This window comes from Barbus barbus (genome assembly GCF_936440315.1).
Source record: "Barbus barbus genome assembly, chromosome: 12".
In the NCBI taxonomy this organism is placed as follows: domain Eukaryota; kingdom Metazoa; phylum Chordata; class Actinopteri; order Cypriniformes; family Cyprinidae; genus Barbus; species Barbus barbus.
The window spans coordinates 8,840,047-8,860,633 of NC_136740.1; the positions used below are offsets into that span (position 1 = coordinate 8,840,047).

General features: G+C 35.7%; 1 protein-coding gene across 4 annotated transcripts in view; it reads left to right on the forward strand.

Annotated features, from left to right (window-relative positions):
* The window catches only part of LOC306878374 (growth factor receptor-bound protein 10-like), a 104,902-nt gene extending 90,851 nt beyond the window's left edge, over positions 1–14,051 (forward strand). For all 4 annotated transcript variants that reach the window (XM_079430691.1, XM_079430689.1, XM_079430690.1 and 1 more), the window contains exons 7-17: positions 2,746–2,861; positions 4,765–4,839; positions 5,272–5,409; positions 5,637–5,747; positions 5,937–6,035; positions 7,194–7,271; positions 7,626–7,742; positions 8,002–8,068; positions 10,377–10,464; positions 10,555–10,648; positions 11,033–14,051. In XM_079430691.1, coding sequence (XP_079286817.1) covers positions 2,746–2,861; positions 4,765–4,839; positions 5,272–5,409; positions 5,637–5,747; positions 5,937–6,035; positions 7,194–7,271; positions 7,626–7,742; positions 8,002–8,068; positions 10,377–10,464; positions 10,555–10,648; positions 11,033–11,179 — 1,130 coding nt within the window. In that variant the 3' untranslated portion in view covers positions 11,180–14,051. The remainder of the gene's footprint in view (positions 1–2,745; positions 2,862–4,764; positions 4,840–5,271; positions 5,410–5,636; positions 5,748–5,936; positions 6,036–7,193; positions 7,272–7,625; positions 7,743–8,001; positions 8,069–10,376; positions 10,465–10,554; positions 10,649–11,032) is intronic.
* Positions 14,052–20,587: the final 6,536 nt, after the last annotated feature.

Below are 20,587 nucleotides of genomic sequence, written 5' to 3' on the forward strand. Positions count from 1 at the left end.
TATCTGACACAAAAGCAATGAGAATCTCAATAACACTATTAAGTAGTTGAGAAACTAAACACTAAATGCAACTAATAAAAATACAAAATCACATCACTTTCTATATCTGATAAAAACATGGTGAACAGCATCATAAACTAAACAAAAAGATAAAAAGTTAGTATTGCTTTTTGAAACAATTTATCTAAATGAACGGTCACAGTTTATTTTAACTTCAAATTCTCGCTATTAACAAACCATGAACAATGTGGTTTGTTAGTAAGGTAGTTGTTACGTTTAGGTACTGGGTAGAATTAGGGATGTAGAATATGGTCATGCAGAATAAATGCTTTATAAGTACTAATAAACAGCCAATATGCTAATAATATGCATGCTAGTTAATAGTGCAACTAGTTAATAGTGAGAATTGGTCCCTATACTAAAGTGTTACCAAATTAACTTATTTACTAAAATGAACCAGACTTCTCAATGCTACACATACGAAAAAGGCATGTTTGGAATTGAAGTTAGTTTTGTTAAACTTTGTTAAGGTAAGCCCAATCTCTGAAAATAGCCATAGTGTTGGTATTTGGTATCCCTATAATAATAATAATAATAATAATAATTTAATTTCTCTGATTCATGTCTTGATTCACTTTTTTTACATTGCACAACAGTACTGACACAAACAGTTTGGACAAATGCTTTATTTTATATGCGAAACAGGCTGCGTTTAAAATGCCAAAGCAGGTTCATTCCTCATTTGTTATGGATCCACTCTGCTAGAATAGTGCAAAGTGCGGTTGAACGAAAGCATGACATCATCTCTCTGCAATCCCAACTCTCTCCTTACTAAGCCAAATATTGAACGGTGGGATGATGGAAAAGCTTGTCACTTCAGAGTACTTCTGTATCTCCAAGCGTCATTTCAAGTTGGATGTGTTGTGGGGAAAAGTCATAAACAGGGTTTGTCGTAAAGTGGATTAAAGTGCGCATAAATTTATACACGTATCCAAAATTGTTGTTAGGGTGAATAATTGTTATATGCTTTCTAGACACTAAGACACAAGTGATTGTAGAAAGGAACACATGTGGTGGAAAAAGAAGAGTTTAATTTTTTTGCACTGTAGCAAGTGAAGATGTGCGGTTCTTACCATAAAAGAATAGTTCATTCAAATTTAATTCTGTCATTTCTCACCCTCATTTCAGTTTAAATCATAAAATGCATTCTTTCATTGCACATTAAAGATTTTTTAATAATTTTCTGGAGTTTTAAAGCTTCAAAAAGAACGCAAAAGCACGATAAATGCATCATAAAAATGTTCACATGGCTCATACACTGTATTCTTAACACATTCATGCTGTGCATGATGATTAGACCAAATTTAGGTAATTATTTAGTTTTTAGAGATTGCCACATAAAGGGCATTTTAGGTACATTTTTAAAAGTGTCTGTATCGATAATAGAGAAGTTGACCAAAAATATGAAGTTCCAAACGTAATTCTCCCTCTAGGTAGTACCACAATGGGGGTTTGAACTCGGAGCTCAAGCCAAGCCTCGGGTTCGAGCCAAGTTTGTTTACTATTAACCATCAGGACTGGATGTGCAGGCGAACTCATGAATTTTGATTAGAATTGCTTTGCTTTGGTTGATACAACCCCCCCCCCCCCCCCCCCCCCCCAAAAAAAAAAAAAAAAAACTATTCTGCTTGCAAATCAGAAACCATGAGTTTGTTTTTATTTCAAATTGCACTTTAGAAGCATATTTGGCTTATTTTAACCTTGTATTGAACATCATAGTTTTCTCTGCATTTTTGCCAAACTTTATTTTATCTCACACTTCTCACTCACTGTATTTTGGTAAAGCCATGGCTCATGCTAGACTTTGAGCATGCAAAATTTCAGACAATGCGAGAGTTGTAATATGATGTCACTCTTTTCAACATCTTTAAAAAAAAACAAACATGATTCTTCCTAAAAACATATAATCTATCCAAAAAATGGAATCTACTCTTCTTTTCTGCAGTGCTAAGAGGTTACGCCATGATGTATCAGTCTTCTGGTCACATGTCTTTGCGTTATACAATTTTGCAAGGCAGAGCTCAACAAACTTGAACTTTGGAACGCAGCAAAATTTGCATGAATTTGCGGTTCCTGTTTTCCATATTCATATGGAATGAAAAGTGTACTGTGATCGCCCCTTAAGGATGTTTTTGGGGTTGGTGCAATGTATCCCCCTGTAGCATCCTGTTGCCAAACAAGCCCTCTGAACAGTTCAAAAGCTGGATGAAGAACATGTCCATGTAAGGGTTCAGGGTCATTTTTTTAGCATTCATGACTAGCATTAACTACACCAACATTTAGACCCATATAAGACAGAGATTGTGATAAAGACAGGGAAACTAAATAGAGATCTATGCATAGATCAATGGAGGGCTTTTTTTAAGTCAGTAAGTCCCTTTACTGGTTAAGCTGAACGGGGGGTGGGGAGAGAGTTGGTGTGTGGGGGGATTTATCTCCTCCAGACAAACTCTCTTTTCATCAGGCAGGGATCGCTCACCCTGTTTATTTTTTGTCTGCCTGCATGAATGCTAACAGACAATGATGTCATTCAAGATGCAAATATTACACCACGTTTGAGTCTTTGGTTACAAAGATGCATTTTTTGTCGCATGTCTATACACACAGACCTTTTCACAAGTGCAATACAGATTTTGAAGTGTGTATTTTAACCTGATTCTTTTTTTTTTCTCCATCATTCCACAGAGAGATGTTTAGAAGACCATGAACTTGTTGTCCAAGTGCAGGCGTCAATGACCAGTGAGAGTAAATTTCTCTTCAGGAAGAACTATGCCAAATATGAATTCTTTAAAAATCCTTTGGTAAGTTAATCCAAGACCTCACTTGAACTATTTCATAATTGTTATTTCCGTTTCGTAGTCTAGGTGTAGGTGTCAGTAGGTACATAAGTAACGTGACACGGATTATCGCTGAAGGAAAGTTCGTCACATTAATGGACTGTTTTCAGTCTTAGTTGGTAGATGCAGATATCAAGTGACATGATTCCAGTTCAGTGAACTGCTCTCACACTCTCTCTCACACAATCCAAAAGAAACCCATGCCTCTCTTACTGTTTGGGCTGGTAATCAAACACTTTCACGAACATTCAGTCCTCTTGTAAATTCAGCTGGAGACAGAGAGGGCAAGGAAATCTGTGCTTTAATCGTAAGATTCTTTTTTGCCCCTTTACACTGTTTTAAATTGCTGTAACACAAGTATGCTATTGACTATAGAATCTTTGGTAACACTTTCTTTGGGCCTGTTTACACATAGTCACCTTATGCACCTTGATTGATGAGATTGCATCCCATTTACACTTGGCAAAATGTATGTGCTTCCATAAAATGAATAAAAAACTAATTATATTAAATGCACAGTCAGATATAGTGTGACTTCCATAAAGATTCTCATGCTAGTCAGCAAAATTGTCACCCGATCTGACACTGACAATTAGTTTCATGATGATTTCTCCATCTTTTTGTCTCATCCATGATTGCTCAGTCACTTGTGGGATTGCTAAACATTTATATGCTGACGTTTTTCCATTTAGGAAGAATTTAAGTATGTGGCCTGAATGTGGCTCTTTGGAATACTGGATTCTGATCAATTTTGATCTGGTGAAAATTTACAGTTAAACGTATGTAGCTAATTTCGTACACAGCTCTGCTAGTTTCATGTCTCTCCATGGGCTCTTTCTTTTCACATAATAAAATAGTTTCAACTCTCATCAAAATTTCATGTTGATTTATTATTTATTTGATAAGTAACAGTGTAAAAAGATAAAGTCAGCTGATTTTTAACAAAAACAACAAAACCCTTCAGGGGTTCATGTTGAGGATTTGAGGATTATTTGGCAATAACAAATGATTGACTTTATATTATCCTTTACATATAATACATAACAGATCATAGATGTATTCAGTGGTTATGCCATAAAACGTAAGTAATTTAGAATATTTATTATATGTTCATTATATAATATGGAATCTTTGTTGAAGATACTTTTTTTCTGTGTGATGAGGCAAAATGCTAAACAAGCAGATGTATATCTTTAATCATAGAAAATGTCTTGTTACTTTGCATTATTAGTAGTAGTAGTAGTAGATGTAGTAGACTTTTTTAATTTAATAAGCATCATACTGCTACTAAAATGTATATACTGTAACACTGAATTCATTCACACTCAACATTGAGATGTAAATGTAAACAGTTATATTAAATGGAGTGTCTATTTACACTAAGTGCAAATGGCCCACATTGTTGGCAGAGGCTATTTACACTAACTCCGCCCACCATCATGAGATTGGGGTAGTCAAAACTAAAAAAACACAGTTGATAAACATCAGCTCCAGTGGCGTAGGTGATAAAGCGTGTGCTGTAGTCTTTTTGATGTGATCGACCCTTTTCAAATCTCATATCTCATTGGAAAGGCAATTATTTTCAATAAAAATGAAAAAGTTGAAAATAAAGTATCGGGTAGGGTTAGGGTAGGTGTAGGGAGGGCTTTATTGTCCCAATAAAGTGGCATCCATTTAATAATTTGAATTAAAATTATAATTTACTCTCAATACTTTATCATTGCATACTGTTTTATAATGTACTACAATACTGAGGTGCAGAAAATTGCCACTATTAGCAATAAGTAGTAAAATAGCCTTCTATTTTAACAGAGTGTAAATAGAATCTATAGCTAAGAAAAGTTTTTTTTTTGTTTTTTTTTGACAGAACTTCTTCCCAGAGCAAATGGTTGCCTGGTGTCAGGAGACCAACGGGACCATCCCCCCATCTCAGCTCCTGCAGGTACAACACAGACACATGTTCTCTTTCCCATCAACCCCTGGTCTAACATCAGCCCACGCATCTTTGACTTTTTACAAGATAAGCCCCTTTCTTATAGTCTAGCTGACAACTGTGTTAGTGAACAAAGATACGCCACATACAATTTGTTTCATTTACATTATTTTATTTATACAGTATGAGTTATTTTTTACAAAAGAACCTTTCTCTAAATATATACGTTTAGTCAGATTTAGCTCATCTCCTCGAGTCCCCCATAACCTCCCTGGATCTCCAGTTTGAAAAAAAATATTACTTTTAATCAGTGGTTTATTAGCACGTTCAGACCTTTGTTAAAACCTGGTTGTGAATAGTTCACACAGAAAAGAAAACCACAAATCTTAGCTGACTGATTGATTTATTAAACTTTCAATTATTTTCTTCCTTTACCTACAGAACTTCTTAAACTCCAGCAGTTGTTCTGAGATCCAAGGATATTTGTATGTGAAAGAAATGGGCAGGAAATCGTGGAAGAAACTGTATGTGTTTTTAAGACGGTCAGGGTTGTACTTCTCAACAAAAGGAACGTCAAAGGTGAGTAATGCTTCATACTGGTGAAATGGCAACCCTAAACTTAAATTTTGCTTGCTTTATTTCTAAAAACCTAGTCTGTTTTACTAGTCTACATCATGTACAAGCCTTTGTTAATATCATCAGGTGCTGGTTAGAATCGACCCCTCCCCCATTTCTGAGTGCTCTTTTAGTGCCCTCTCCCCTCCTTATCCATTAAATGATATGAGCTGTTGGCTGATCTTTCACAGGAGCCCAGGCATTTACAGCTACTAGCAGACCTGGAGGACAGCAATGTCTTTACAGTAATAACAGGGAGAAAGCTGCACAATGCACCGACTGACTTTGAATTCTGCATAAAAGTAAGTTTATGTGATCTGTTATGAGAACTCTTAAAATAGAAAAGCTCTGAAAAGTTAAATGTTAAACATTCAACACAAATTCAGTCTGAAAAGCTTTAAGCATTACAGTTCCTTATGCAGAAAAACACAGTTAAACATCTCACAAAGTTTAGCAGAGTGACTAATGTTGTGCATTATGATTATTTGCAGCCTAACAAAGTAAGGAATGACGTGAAAGAACTGAGGATGTTGTGTGCAGAGGACGAGCAGAGCAGAACATGCTGGATGACGGCCTTCAGACTCTTCAAGGTTGGTAGTGGAACCACATTTCAATGGCTGATGGACCTGTGCCTTTTTCTTGGCTGATTTAGAAACTGTACCCTTTCCATGTTACATCTGGAACCTGAGCCTTTTTCCTGACTGCGCTAGAATCCACAGTCTTCCCCTGGCTGATCTAAAACCCACATCCTTTCCCTGGTTTATTTAAACTTAACTAAACTTTTCATTGAATGAGCTAGAGTCTGAAAAATTTCACTGACTGATCTGATACCTCTGCTTTTTACTGGCAGTTTTAAAGGGTGCACCCTGCACCCTCTCTGTGGTTCATCTGGAACCTAAACTTTAGCTAATTGAGCTAGAACCCACAGCCTTTCCTGGCTAATCTAGAACCCACATCTTTTTCCCTGGCCAATCTAGGATTTGTACCCTTTCCTTAACTGATCTGCAATTAAACCTGTAAACCTTCCCTGGCTGATCTAGAATGCTCACCTTCTCCAGGCTGATCTAGAACCCCCTCCTTTCCTTTCCTGATCCAAAATTGTGGCTAATCTAGAAGCGGCTCATTTCCCTGGCTAATCTAGAACCCATTGCTTTCCATGGCTATTCTAAAAACTGCACCCTTTCATATGTTCATCTAGAAACTGCACCCTTTCCAGAATCCGAGCCTTCTTCCTGACTGATCTAGAACCCATATGTATTTCAAGGTTTATCTAAAACCAATATCCTTTCCCTGACTGATCTACAACATGCACTCTTTCCTTAGCTGTTCTAGAACCTGCATTCTTTCCCTGAGTGATCTAAAACCCTCAAACTTTTTAAGGCTGATCTAGAACCTACACCCGTTTCTTTGACTGATCTAGAGCATCTGTGACAAACATAATGCAGTGATGTTTTATGCATCAGATGTAAATTATGTATGACATGTTGTGTACTGAAAGGGAAAAATTGTCAAATTTATTAAAATGCTGTTATAACAATGAGCACCTTGCAGCTAATGCTGCTGTCATGAGAGTATATTTGAGGAGCAAATTCACATTTTTGAATTCTGAATTCTGAGTCTTTTCACTTTGAGGAAAATACAATGAGCAGTTCTGTACATCAGTGTTATGTTTTATTGTGGTATTTTGTTAAAGGGTATCATTCTTTTTTCAACTGTTTAACACTTTTTCATTTTTTTCTTCCTTATAGTATGGAATATTACTCTATCAAAATTACAAGATCCCACAGCAGCGAAAAACATTGCTTTCACACTTCTCAGCGCCTGTGGTAAGACACTCACTCACTGCATTCTCTCTCTCTTCCTCTCTACCTCACAGATGGAGCATTAATCAGACATGTGTCAGTATGTGGGCCATGATGTCACATTATGGAATGATTGTTCAAGTGTTGGCAGTGAAGTTATTATTACAGCTTGTCCTATGGATATTATGCAATGCTGAAAATTTTAGAGAAAATGAAAAGAGATCAATCCATGCATGTTCATGTTATGCTTAAAAAGTTTTGACTACTGCTTACTGGTTTAGAACATGTACTATAGATATTGACTAGATAATTATCAAAAGACGACACATCTGTAATATGGCAAACAAAGTCGCTGTAACTTACGACCTTCTTTTCCAGAGGAGTGTCTCAGAGAACTCTCTGGTAGCCATGGATTTCTCAGGGAGGATAGGCCGAGTGATTGACAATCCTGTGGAGGCTCAGAGTGCTGCCATGGAGGAGGGACATGCCTGGAGAGTCAGTTTCAAAATAATCTTTGTTTTGATTGTTTATACGATTTTTTGAAATATCCACCAGACGTTCTATGATGATCTAGATTTACAGATAATATAAATCATGTTTCTAAGCAGTGTTTACCAGTGCAACACAGATAATACAGACATAAAATTTATCAATAGAATATATGAGTTAATATTTACTGGTTTGTAATCAAATTAGCATGATGTAGAAATTTTTGATTGACTGTGTGGTTTATGTCTCCATATCTTTTTTTCAGAAGAGAAGTCTGCGTATGAATATACTAGGAAGCCCCAGCCCATTACACCCCTCATCATTAAGCGGAGGTACATTCTAGAGTGTTTAAATCAGTATTTTGACACACACACACACAAATACAGGTCCTTTTCAAAAAATTAGCATATTGTGATAAAGTTCATTATTTTCTGTAATGTACTGATAAACATTAGACTTTCATATATTTTAGATTCATTACAACACAACTGAAGTAGTTCAAGCCTTTTATTGTTTTAATATTGATGATTTTGGCATACAGCTCATGAAAACCCAAAATTCCTATCTCAAAAAATTAGCATATTTCATCCGACCAATAAAAGAAAAGTGTTTTTAATACAAAAAAAGTCAACCTTCAAATAATTATGTTCAGTTATGCACTCAATACTTGGTCGGGAATCCTTTTGCAGAAATGACTGCTTCAATGTGGCGTGGCATGGAGGCAATCAGCCTGTGGCACTGCTGAGGTGTTATGGAGGCCCAGGATGCTTCGATAGCGGCCTTAAGCTCATCCAGAGTGTTGGGTCTTGCGTCTCTCAACTTTCTCTTCACAATATCCCACAGATTCTCTATGGGGTTCAGGTCAGGAGAGTTGGCAGGCCAATTGAGCACAGTAATACCATGGTCAGTAAACCATTTACCAGTGGTTTTGGTACTGTGAGCAGGTGCCAGGTCGTGCTGAAAAATGAAATTTTCATCTCCATAAAGCTTTTCAGCAGATGGAAGCATGAAGTGCTCCAAAATCTCCTGATAGCTAGCTGCATTGACCCTACCCTTGATAAAACACAGTGGACCAACACCAGCATCACTGACTGTGGGTACTTGACACTGGACTTCAGGCATTTTGGCATTTTCCTCTCCCCAGTCTTCCTCCAGACTCTGGCACCTTGATTTCCGAATGACATGCAAAATTTGCTTTCATCCGAAAAAAGTACTTTGGACCACTGAGCAACAGTCCAGTGCTGCTTCTCTGTTCAAAAGTGGCTTGACCTGGGGAATGCGGCACCTGTAGCCCATTTCCTGCACACGCCTGTACACGGTGGCTCTGGATGTTTCTACTCCAGACTCAGTCCACTGCTTCCGCAGGTCCCCCAAGGTCTGGAATCGGTCCTTCTCCACAATCTTCCTCAGGGTCCGGTCACCTCTTCTCGTTGTGCTGCGTTTTCTGCCACACTTTTTTCCTTCCCACAGACTTCCCACTGAGGTGCCTTGATACAGCACTGGGAACAGCCTATTCGTTCAGAAATTTATTTCTGTGTCTTACCCTCTTGCTTGAGGGTGTCAATGATGGCCTTCTGGACAGCAGTCAGGTCGGCAGTCTTACCCATGATTGCGGTTTTGAGTAATGAACCAGGCTGGGAGTTTTTAAAAGCCTCAGGAATCTTTTGCAGGTGTTTAGAGTTAATTAGTTGATTCAGATGATTAGGTTAATAGCTCGTTTAGAGAACCTTTTCATGATATGCTAATTTTTTGAGATAGGAATTTTGGGTTTTCATGAGCTGTATGCCAAAATCATCAATATTAAAACAATAAAAGGCTTGAACTACTTCAGTTGTGTTGTAATGAATCTAAAATATATGAAAGTCTAATGTTTATCAGTACATTACAGAAAATAATGAACTTTATCACAATATGCTAATTTTTTGAAAAGGACCTGTATATATATATTTACTTTTTTACATTTGTATTTACTTTATCATGCCTAATCATGTATTTAAAAGAAACCTTCTATTATTACCAAGGCTACAATTATTAGATTGTACAGATACAGTAAAGTAGTGAATAATTATTATAATTTAATGTTATCAATTTTAATATATTTTAAAATGTAAATTATTGATTGGGTGGCAAAGCTAAATTTTCAGTAGCCATTACTCCAGTCAATGTCATGTGATCCTTCAGAAATGATTGTAATATGCTGGTTTGGTGCTTAAGAAACATTGTACATTATTATAAATTTTAAAAATTGTTTAATATTTTTGTGGAAAGTATTGTATTTTAATGAATTGAAAGTTAAAGTAAATTCTTAGCAACAAAGTTAAATTATTAGTGTAATGCATTTTTGCTGAATAAAAATAATTAATTTTAAGTCCAGACTTTTGGCTGGTAATGTAAATAAAAGTAAAATTTGATTAAAAAAGTATAAAACAAAAAGTTAAAATTAATTACTATTACTATACATCATGGTCTTAATAAGAACAGTTCATTAATGTCAGGTTATGTAGATGAAATTCTTGCAGTATAAGAAAGTCCAATACATGACTTTAAAGGAAAGATACCATTGAATATGCACAGTACTCCATAGAAATGTGCTCACCATCATCCTTGTCTTAAAGGCATTTTGTATCTCCTATGATCCAGTTATCCACAGAACTCAGCTGTGGTTTCACGGTCGTATTTCACGAGAGGAGTCCCACAAGATGATCCATCAGCAGGGCAGAGTGGATGGGTACATTAGTTATTCTCAACTACATTCTGGATGATTCTCTGTGCTAACTATGCAAGATATACTTACACGTAATTGTCTTTTGTGCAACAGAATGTTTCTCCTGAGGGACAGCCAGAGCAATCCTAAGGCATTTGTACTTACAATGTGTCACCACCAGAAAATCAAACATTTCCAGATTTTACCGGTAAGATTTTATAGTTTCCTGCAATCAAAACATGTAGCATATTAACTTTGTGTGCTGATGCACATAAGGAATATCCTTAAAACAGTCAATGCAGTATGCATTAGATTTTTTGAATACTATCTTGTTGAGAATGAGTGTGAAAGAAAAGAAACAAGCATTCTTGCTCTGCTGTGCCTGTAACAAACCTCAAAATACTCCAGGAGGGCGATAGAGTTAAACTTCAAAAGGTTGAGGCTTTAAACTGTGTTATTAATCAGGTATCTGGCTATAAACATGTCAGCATGACTTCAATTAACCTCACCGTAGAAGTTAAATTGAATGAATTTAAATTGCAGCCTGACACATTTAAGAATGCATAAAAGTTTTATGTTTTCCATTTTCCAGTGTGAAGAAGACGGTCAAATGTTCTTGAGCCTCGACGACAGCGCCACCAAATTCACAGACCTGATCCAGTTGGTGGAGTTTTACATGCTGAACAAAGGAGTTCTGCCTTGCAAACTTAAACACCCCTGCACCACTGTGGCCTTATGACCTCCATTTGCCTGATTCCGCCTAAAGACGAACACTCTGACGCCATGTGCTGTGGTGTAATGTTGTGCTGCTGGGCTGGAGAAAAGCACACTGCAAGAGCAACTCTCAATCAAGGAGAGAGGAAATCAAAAGAACAAACACAAACAGGACCAGCAAGAAATAAAGGAAATAAAGCTTGTGTGTTAGCTGCTGACGAACCTCTCAGCCACCTGCACACTTGACCGTGGCCAGAGCAGGTTCTCAGGACAATCATCCAGAGGGAGTCTTCAGGATCCGCGGTCTTAATCGTGCAGATAATGGTTTGGGAAGACCAGCAGAACACTCGTAAATCATGTTTGATTTCATTTTGCACTCATGAACCAGGAACAACCAAGCTATGGCACTTGTTGCTTTCATAAATCGAGCAGATTTGATTCTAGAATGTCCTGTGAGATGCGGACACCTGATTGGTGTTTTCAGTACTGTGAAAATACATTGCCGTTAAATTCGTGCTTTCTATGGTTTTCACCGGTAATCACTAGAATATTTAGACACTTGTTTTCTTTTTATGTGCTCATGGTGTTGAGCAAAGAACTCTCATGCATAGTGCATTTGGCCTCTTCTATCGTCTTAAACACTTGTGTATTTTTTCCCCTTCACAAAACATAACCTGCAGCACTCTCTACTGTCCATACCAAGAATTAACGTGTCCCTTCACTCCTTCAAGGAATAGTTGATCTCAAAAATGAAATTGGTTTATTTACTCACACTATTGTTGTCCAAAAACCATATGACTTTATTCTACTTCTTTGTTTGTTGTTGTTGTTGTTGAAAACAGATAAAGATAAATTGCCATACAACTGTATTTTATAGTTCATAGAAACCATGGCTTTTAGTTTCCAGGACAAAAACACACCATGACAGTATCATGTGCTATATTTCAAGCCATACGACTAGTATTGAGTATTGTATCCGAAGCTTGAGTCCGATTTGAAATGTTCCCGTGTGCGTGACTTCTCAAGAGTCCAGTCTTGAGTACTAAAACACTGCCATATGATAGCTTTGTATGAGGAACCATCTGAAATTTTGACGTCAAGCCAAGCTTACGTCTAACTCATATCCGCTAAAATAAAAGAGAAAATATTTTGGAAAGGCATGAAGGTGAAAAATGATGGCCAAATTAAATTTTTGAGTGAACTATTCCTTTAAACATGAATACAAGAACATGGCCTGACAACACTTTAGGAACGGTGCCTTGATTTTAAAGTGAGGTGTGTTGAGTTATAACCACTAAACCCTCTGCTGGGAACTCCGCTGTGGGTCGCAGTCTATCAGGAGCTAGATCAACAAACTGGAATCTTTAGGATCATCTTCAGTCCCAGCTGCAGTCTATTTTTGTCGTTGAATTTCTAGTTTTCTCTCCATGTTTCGAAAGATTGTTTCGAGGACAGCACACTGTGAAGCTTGGGCTAAGAACACCCACAGAAAGATGGGGTTCGGATTTATAATCTGCCTTGTCCATAGTAGCAGTAGGTACAACGGATTCGTAAAGATTTTTTTTTTGTACTTGTGACACAATGTAAAGAAAGAGCCATGTTTTTAGTTTGTACCTATATTGTATTAAACTAGATAGAGAGGGCATAGCCACCATGTCTACAAGTTCACCCAAGATATCAGTGCATAGCTAAATGCAAATGACGCAATCATTTTTAAGTGTTGATTCAACAAATTTATTTATTTATCTGGATGTGATTACTTAAAATTTCGTTTCGTTTTTTCTCAGCGCTGTTCTGTAATATTCTTCCACAATTTTGTGAATTTTTTTTGGACCGCAGTTATTTCTTGAATCTTTTTAACACTAATTCTTCATCAACATCCTACTGTAGAACACCATCTTCATGGTCTTTATTAATGGTAGAGTCAGTAAAGCCTGGGCTGTACTGTTGTGTACATTGCTTTCAATTGTTAATCTGACACTATATTGAAAACACATCTTTTGGAAAAATATTCCAGTGGACAAAAACACAAGTTAGCATGATATGGTGCAGCCCATTGAACAGACATGTATTCCAGACAGCTTTGTTTCCATTCATGTTAGCTGAACTATGGTGTCTAGACAATTAAGGCCTATTTTGCAAATTTCATATTGTTGTCTAAAATAAATTGTAGTCACAAAGTAACATTAAGCTGTTCATTCATAGATGTATTTTAAGACACATGTAATTCATGTCATCTTGGTTAAGTAAGGGATAATGTACAATTAGCCGGTTTTCGCAAAAAAAAAATAATAATAATAATTCTCAAAAGGGCGATCCTTATATTTTTACATTATGTTTCTTATTACACGGCTACTTACTTAAATAAAAAACAAAATATTGATTTTGTGACAAGGAATCAAGTATTTCAGAGAGCCGTGTAATAAGCATATGATCTCAGTCTGTCAGGTAGTACTTAGACCTCATTGGATGATTTAACCACAGAAATAGACTGCAGGGCTTAAGTCAGCGCTATAATTATTCACTTGAATATCTTTCTCAGTGTCAGTTAAGTTCATTCAAGCCTTGAGGATGAGTGTATGTCAGTGTTGATTTAGCTGCAGTTTGGGTGGGTCGTACGTTCACCAAAAGACACAAGCATACACACGCAAGCTTTCTGAACTTGACATTATTGTCTTTATTTTTCAGGGTTTGATAAGTGAAGCTATACAATCAGCCAGCCAAGGACTACACTAACAACATTTCAGTTATGATGCTATTAGTTAGGATAGTCTGCAACCAGTTTTGATATACTATAATTCTAGTGTAACAGTATTTCAGGAATTTCTCCACCTGGTTCATATGGATGTATTGAGTTTAGAGGTTATATGATTTTTTTCCTGAGATCATTTAACCATAAAAAAAGACAGAAAAGAAAAAAAAAAACAATTTTTGGATTTTGCCAGTGAGGAAGTTGTAGGTTACTTAAAGGCTAGTTTATTATATGTTACTGGTGAATCACCTGTGTGAGTCAAATTGATCTGTAGGATAGTCTGAGTTCCATTAGCGCTTAACCTACTTGTTAACTAGTTGGCCGTTCAGTCTAAAAGTGAGTGTGAGCAGGATGTTTGTTCACAATCCAGACACTCTGGGAGTTAACACATTACAGTCACTTTGTCTTTACGCATTTATTTCATTTGCAACATTGTTTCGTTTTTACATTTAACATGCAGCTCAACAGTACACTCTAGTTACACTCCATTCATGTACATCTGTTCAAGTTTGTAGATACCACACTGAATTTTTGGATACAGGTTTTTTTTTTTTTTTTCCACAATGGCATATAAAATGAAGAAACTTGACTTATTTTAGTGCATTTTTATTATTTGGTTTAGTGTGTAAATATTGAATCTATTCTATTGCTTTGTCATGCTAATTGACCTTAAAGAATATGTTTTGTTTGCATTGAGCTGACGAAAAACTGGACTTTGAACTCCTTTAGTCATTGAAGGTCATTATTAAGCTAAATTGCTGTTTTAAAAGCTCACCTATTCTTACAAATACACTTATTATGAAAACGCTAACAAATGTATGCCTTGTAGATATTGTAGAAATGTTTCTTTAATACGAATCAAAGACAGATGTTTTTTTCTTTCTCTATTTGCATTTTCCCCATTGTTGTTTGAAAGAAGCTGGTAGCAGCATTTGCGAAATGTGTGATCTGTTGAGAGTTTATTGGTGAAAGAAATTAATGTCATTTTTATATTTAAAAGAAATGAATGTAACTGCTCAGGGTTGAAGTGGAGGCTGTTTAAAACTGGTCCTGTGGACCAGCAAGACTTCTTCTCTGTATTTTTCTTTCTATTAAACTAACAGTGTACTTCTTTTTATTGAGTTTTTGACCACACCAGACCTCTATTATTATCCCTTTTTTTCTCTTGATGAATCTCTGGCCTTTAAGATATTGTAGTTTCGTCTGCAACATCTGTAGAATGAGTTGTATCATATAGCTTCCACTCTTTCTTAAAGGGATAGTTCACCTAAAAATTAAACATTATCATCATTTATTTATCCTCAAGTCTTTTCAAGCAGCCCATATAGTGGAACAGAGCAGCTTGGACATTCTGCTATATCACTCCTTTTGTACTCCATATAGAAACTTTTTTTTTTTTTTTACTATTCCTTTAAAAATGTTGTATATCAGGTGCCTCGAAACCCTTCTGTCCATCCTCTCTCTTCACTAATGTCGAGCTGAGAGGGTGTTCCTACTCAGGTTATGGTTACTGATCTCGAATTTGTGACCATTTGTCACTAGTATCAGTTCTGATGAAAGAGGAGGTCATGCTTTTGATTACACTGTTCATGTTACAGAGTAATTGCATTACACATAAATAGCAATTTGTAATGAACTTAATGTGTAATTCTGTGGATCTGCTTTTAATTATTGCTATCGTCATGAATCATAACAACATCTAGCGTGTGTAACATGAACGCTGTAATGTAAAGCAATACTTCTGTGACTTTTTTCATGCCATAATCAGAATGTGCTCCCAACTGTCAGTGATATTTCCTGAGCTTTGTGTGTTTTCTCAATGCAAAAAAAAAAATATCATGACCATAAATGCAAGTAATATAGAAGTAAATATGAATCTATATCTTTCAGGGAATGAAACAAACAAACAAACAAAAACATGGATAGAAAAAAAAAAAGGTTTCTTCTTTTCAGATTCTGTATTGATGATGTGTTTTGCTTGGTTCTGTAAATAGCTGAATGGCTTACAAATTCTAATTGTAACCTTTTCAGGTATTTTTGTACAAATAAGGGACTGATATATTCTGTTTAGAATAAAACATTAATTGATTGCTATATCTCAAGGTGTGTTGATATGATCCTAACAAGCAAACATTACACACTTACAGTGTTCATATGATTAAGTGACTAGCACTTTATACTTGTGTTGTAGGACTTTAAGATGCTCACTGTTAAGGGAACATGTGACTCAGATGTAATATCTCATTATTAGTATTATTTTTGCCAACCCCCTTCAAAAATGTATTGCTTTAGATAAGGCAGGTTTATTTGCATAATTTATTTCATACACAATAATTCATAGTGTTACATAATATAGATAAAACTTACTAATTGAAGACTATTAAGAATTAATATTATTTGTTTTCTTAATTTTAATTAAAAACTTTTGATTCAAAATAAATTACATAATTTTAACGAATGCCAGAAATATTAATATAATTAACAAAACTGGAAATAGCTCAAGATACATATTTATTTTAATTTGAATAAAAAAAAAATGATAATTAAAAATGTGAAAAAGCTCCTGAACAATGCTCAGTATATGTTGGTACATTTATTCATTACTAAAAAGTTTGTTCTTCAAAATATTCCTATTTATTCTCATCAACAGCACAAATAATTTATATGGCCATGTAGAATTTAACAACAAAATGAATTGTACGTTTTTTTCTAAAACTGGTGCAAACGTAACTTTAGAAACTGTTGTGCTACATTTCAAAAGTGTACTGCAGTCAGCTAGCTACACAGATACACAACAAGGATCACTTCTAATAAAGTTTCTAAATGTTCTGCTGAGTCATGATCAGCAGATATTACACAACATTATACAATCAAACTACATGCTGTATTATTTTGAAGAATCGCCCATTACATTTGGATGTGAGTCATGTTCATGTCCACTAGAGAGCAGACAAACTCATAAATAGTAGCCTAAATCAATCCAATCATCCCCACCTGTTGGTAAAAAGTTTATTTTCCCTCTGTTAGGGACTAGGTCCTGTGCATCCTGTGCAGAATTCATGCATTTTATATTAATTACCAGGTTGTCACTGTGACAAGAGCAACTGTGCACTGTAAACTGTTGCGTCAGGTAACCAAAAATGTGCTTTAAAGTAGTGGTGAATCGAAATTGGTTCTGCTATTTAAGGATAGCTCATTTTAAATAACAATTTTACTCATCAAAGTGATAGCCATTGTGATTGACTTAGACTGTGTTATACTGAGTTTTATACAGATGCACAGTAATTACAGTCAGTCAGTCCCCAGCAATTTAAGTTGTAAATGCAAGCTGTGTCGATATACAGTATAAGCATAAGACTCATTTTAAGAATAATGTGTTTTGCTCTGAACTGGAATACAGATTTTGGCCTACATTTACATTACAGTTTTATTACCACTTTGTAACTAACAACCAGACACTTTTTTTAAAGAAAGTGGCTTCAACTTATTCATGACTGATATGAATTGGCCTGTTTCTGCTTCACTATTTAAGGTGTCCATAATACAGAGTAATTACCTAGTTAAGTACTTAGTAGTAGCCTTTGTACTTGCATGAAACAAAATGCACTTACCATGTAACTAAGTTATGGAACAGCCTGTACTTAGTTTGTAATTATATAGATGTAATATAGAAACATTTTGTTTCATGTAAGTAAAAAGGTTACTACTAAGTACTTAATTAGGTAATTACTCTGTGTTATGTCACCTTAAAATAAAGTGTTACTGAGAATTACTTTTATTATTTGAAGTAAATTTCTCATTTTGAGATTTGAAAATTTTAAATAATTTGGCAGGCATACAATTACAGTATCTATGTGTCGTTAATAACGGTTTTATTTTTATAAAATGGACTTATTGACAACATACATTGATTAATGCAAGGCTGGATGTATTAAGAATATGGCTTTTGTGGATAGGTTTTCACCCAAATAGCCCGTTTCTGTTCTGTATACTTCCAGAGCTAATTCACTCAAGATGTGAGAGGGAAACCTGTGATCTAATGACTAAGTTTACAAGAAAACACATTTATTCCATAATACAATATATTATTGGTATATTGTTGAGTCATTTAAATGTGAAATAGCTGTTAACTGTACAAAGGCACTTCAGATGTTCTTAATAACTGCAAAAATAACAGTTTAATAAAAATATTGACATTACATAGGAGATGACTAAGGAGTTCATACATTTCAAGTTTAAACTATTTTTCAGGTGCTATATGCCATTATTCAATTCAAGTTTATTTGTATAGCGCTTTTTACGATATAAATCGTTGCCAAACAGCTCTACAGGAAATTAAGTTTCCACAATATATTTATATATTGCAGAACCTTAATATATTTAACTTATGGCAAAATTTGGTAATTCTGTATGTTGTCTGAGCGTTGGCATCCTCTGAGGTCCTCTGAGGGGTTGGCATTATCTTTTCTCAGTTGTTCGGTCATCTCAGATCATTTAAGGGTTGGATCCAGACTGAAGCCTCTGTAATTCCTAGTTAGATCCTGTGGCAGAAACAGAAACAAATAGAGACATAATTAGCGTAGGTGCTGTTCCATTAAAATGATTTGTTCAACGCAAGCTAAAGAATAATAATGTACACTTGATCAGATATAACTGCAGTACAAGATTATAAAATGCATTATGTGAATGCTTGGCTAAAGAGATGTGTCTTTAATCTAGATTTAAACAGATAGAGTGTGTCTGAACCCCGAACGTTATCAGGAAGGCTATTCCAGAGTTTGGGAGCCAAATGTGAAAAAGCTCTACCTCCTTTAGTGGACTTTGCTATCCTAGGTACTACCAAAAGTCCAGAGTTTTGCGACTTTAGGGAGCGGGTTGGATTGTAGCGTGGTAGAAGACGAGTTAGGTACGCAGGAGCTAAACCATTTAGGGCCTTATAGGCAAGTAATAATATTTTGTAAATGATACGGAACTGAATAGGTAGCCAGTGCAGAGACTGAAATAATACGGTAATATGATCATATTTTCTTGACCTGGTAAGAACTCTAGCCGCTGCATTTTGGACTATCTGTATCTTGTTTATTGAAGATGCAGGACAACCACCTAGCAGTGCATTACAATAGTCCAGTCTAGAGGTCATGAATGCATGAACTAGCTTTTCTGCATCAGAAACAGGTAGCATGTTTCGAAGCTTGGCAATGTTTCTAAGATGGAAGAATGCTGTTTTTGTAACATGGGAAATATGATTTTCAAAGGACAAGTTGCTGTCTAATATAACCCCCAGATTTGTGACTTTAGAGGATGTGACAGTGCATCCGTCTAGTTGCAAATTCTAATCCAAGAGATTCTGTGTACTGTTTTTTGGTCCAATAAGTAATATCTCTTATCTGAATTTAATAGGAGGAAATTATTGGTCATCCAATCTTTTACACAATCTATTAGCTTAGATAGTTGAGAAGTTTCATCTGGTCTTGTTGAGATATATAGTTGAGTATCATCAGCATAACAATGAAAATGAATCCCGTATTTTCTAATAATATTACCAAGAGGCAACAAATATATTGAAAATAGCAGAGGACCTAGGACAGATCCTTGTTGTACTCCATACTTTACTGGTGATAATTGAGATGACTCCCCATTTAAATGAACAAAGTGGTAGCAATCGGACAGGTAGGATCTAAACCATCTTAAAGCCTGCCCTTGAATACCAGTATAGTTTTGTAATCGATCTATGAGTATGTCATGGTCTATAGTGTCGAACGTAGCACTAAGATCAAGTAATACTAGCAATGAGATGCAGCCTTGGCCTGAAGCAAGAAGCCAGTCATTTGTAATTTTAACAAGTGCAGTTTCTGTACTATGGTGATGCCTGAAACCTGACTGAAATTCTTCAGAGATCTTTTTTTTTTTTCATGCACTGATAAGTTTAGTTAGCTCTTCCTGTCCTATAGTTGTAAAGCACTGCAGTTTTTCTTTGGGTGCGATGAATGAAGCCGAAATACTAGATGCAGTAGAATATACATTTGATATTGTATTTCTGATGTTATCTATTTTATCAGTAAAGAAATTGATAAAGTCATTACTATTAAACTTTGAGGGAATATTTAGATCAGGTGGCGTCTGTTTATTTGTTAATCTAGCCACTGTGCTAAATAAGAACCTTGGATTGTTTTGGTTATTATCAATGAGTTTGTGGATATGCTCTGCCCTGGCAGCTTTTAGAGCCGGTCTATAGCTGGACATACTGTTTTTCCACGCAATTCTAAAAACTTCCAAGTTAGTTTTTCTCCATTTGCGCTCAGGATTACGAGTTTCTTTCTTGAGAGAATGGGTATAACTGTTGTACCATGGCGCAGTACGTTTTTCTCTAACCTTTTTCAATTTGAGGGGGGCAACAGCTTCTAATGTATTAGAGAAGATAGTGCCCATGTTGCTAGTCATTTCGTCTAGTTCATGTGTATTTATGGGTACACAGAGCAGTTGAGATAAATCAGGCAGGTTATTTGTGAATTTGTCTTTGGTGGCTGGAACAATAGTTCTGCCCGGACGATAACGCGGAGCCATATAATTAATATCAGTAATACGCAGCATGCACGATACAAGGAAATGATTAGTAACATCATCACTTTGAGGTACGATATCTATATCGGTAAGATCAATTCCATGCGATATAATTAAATC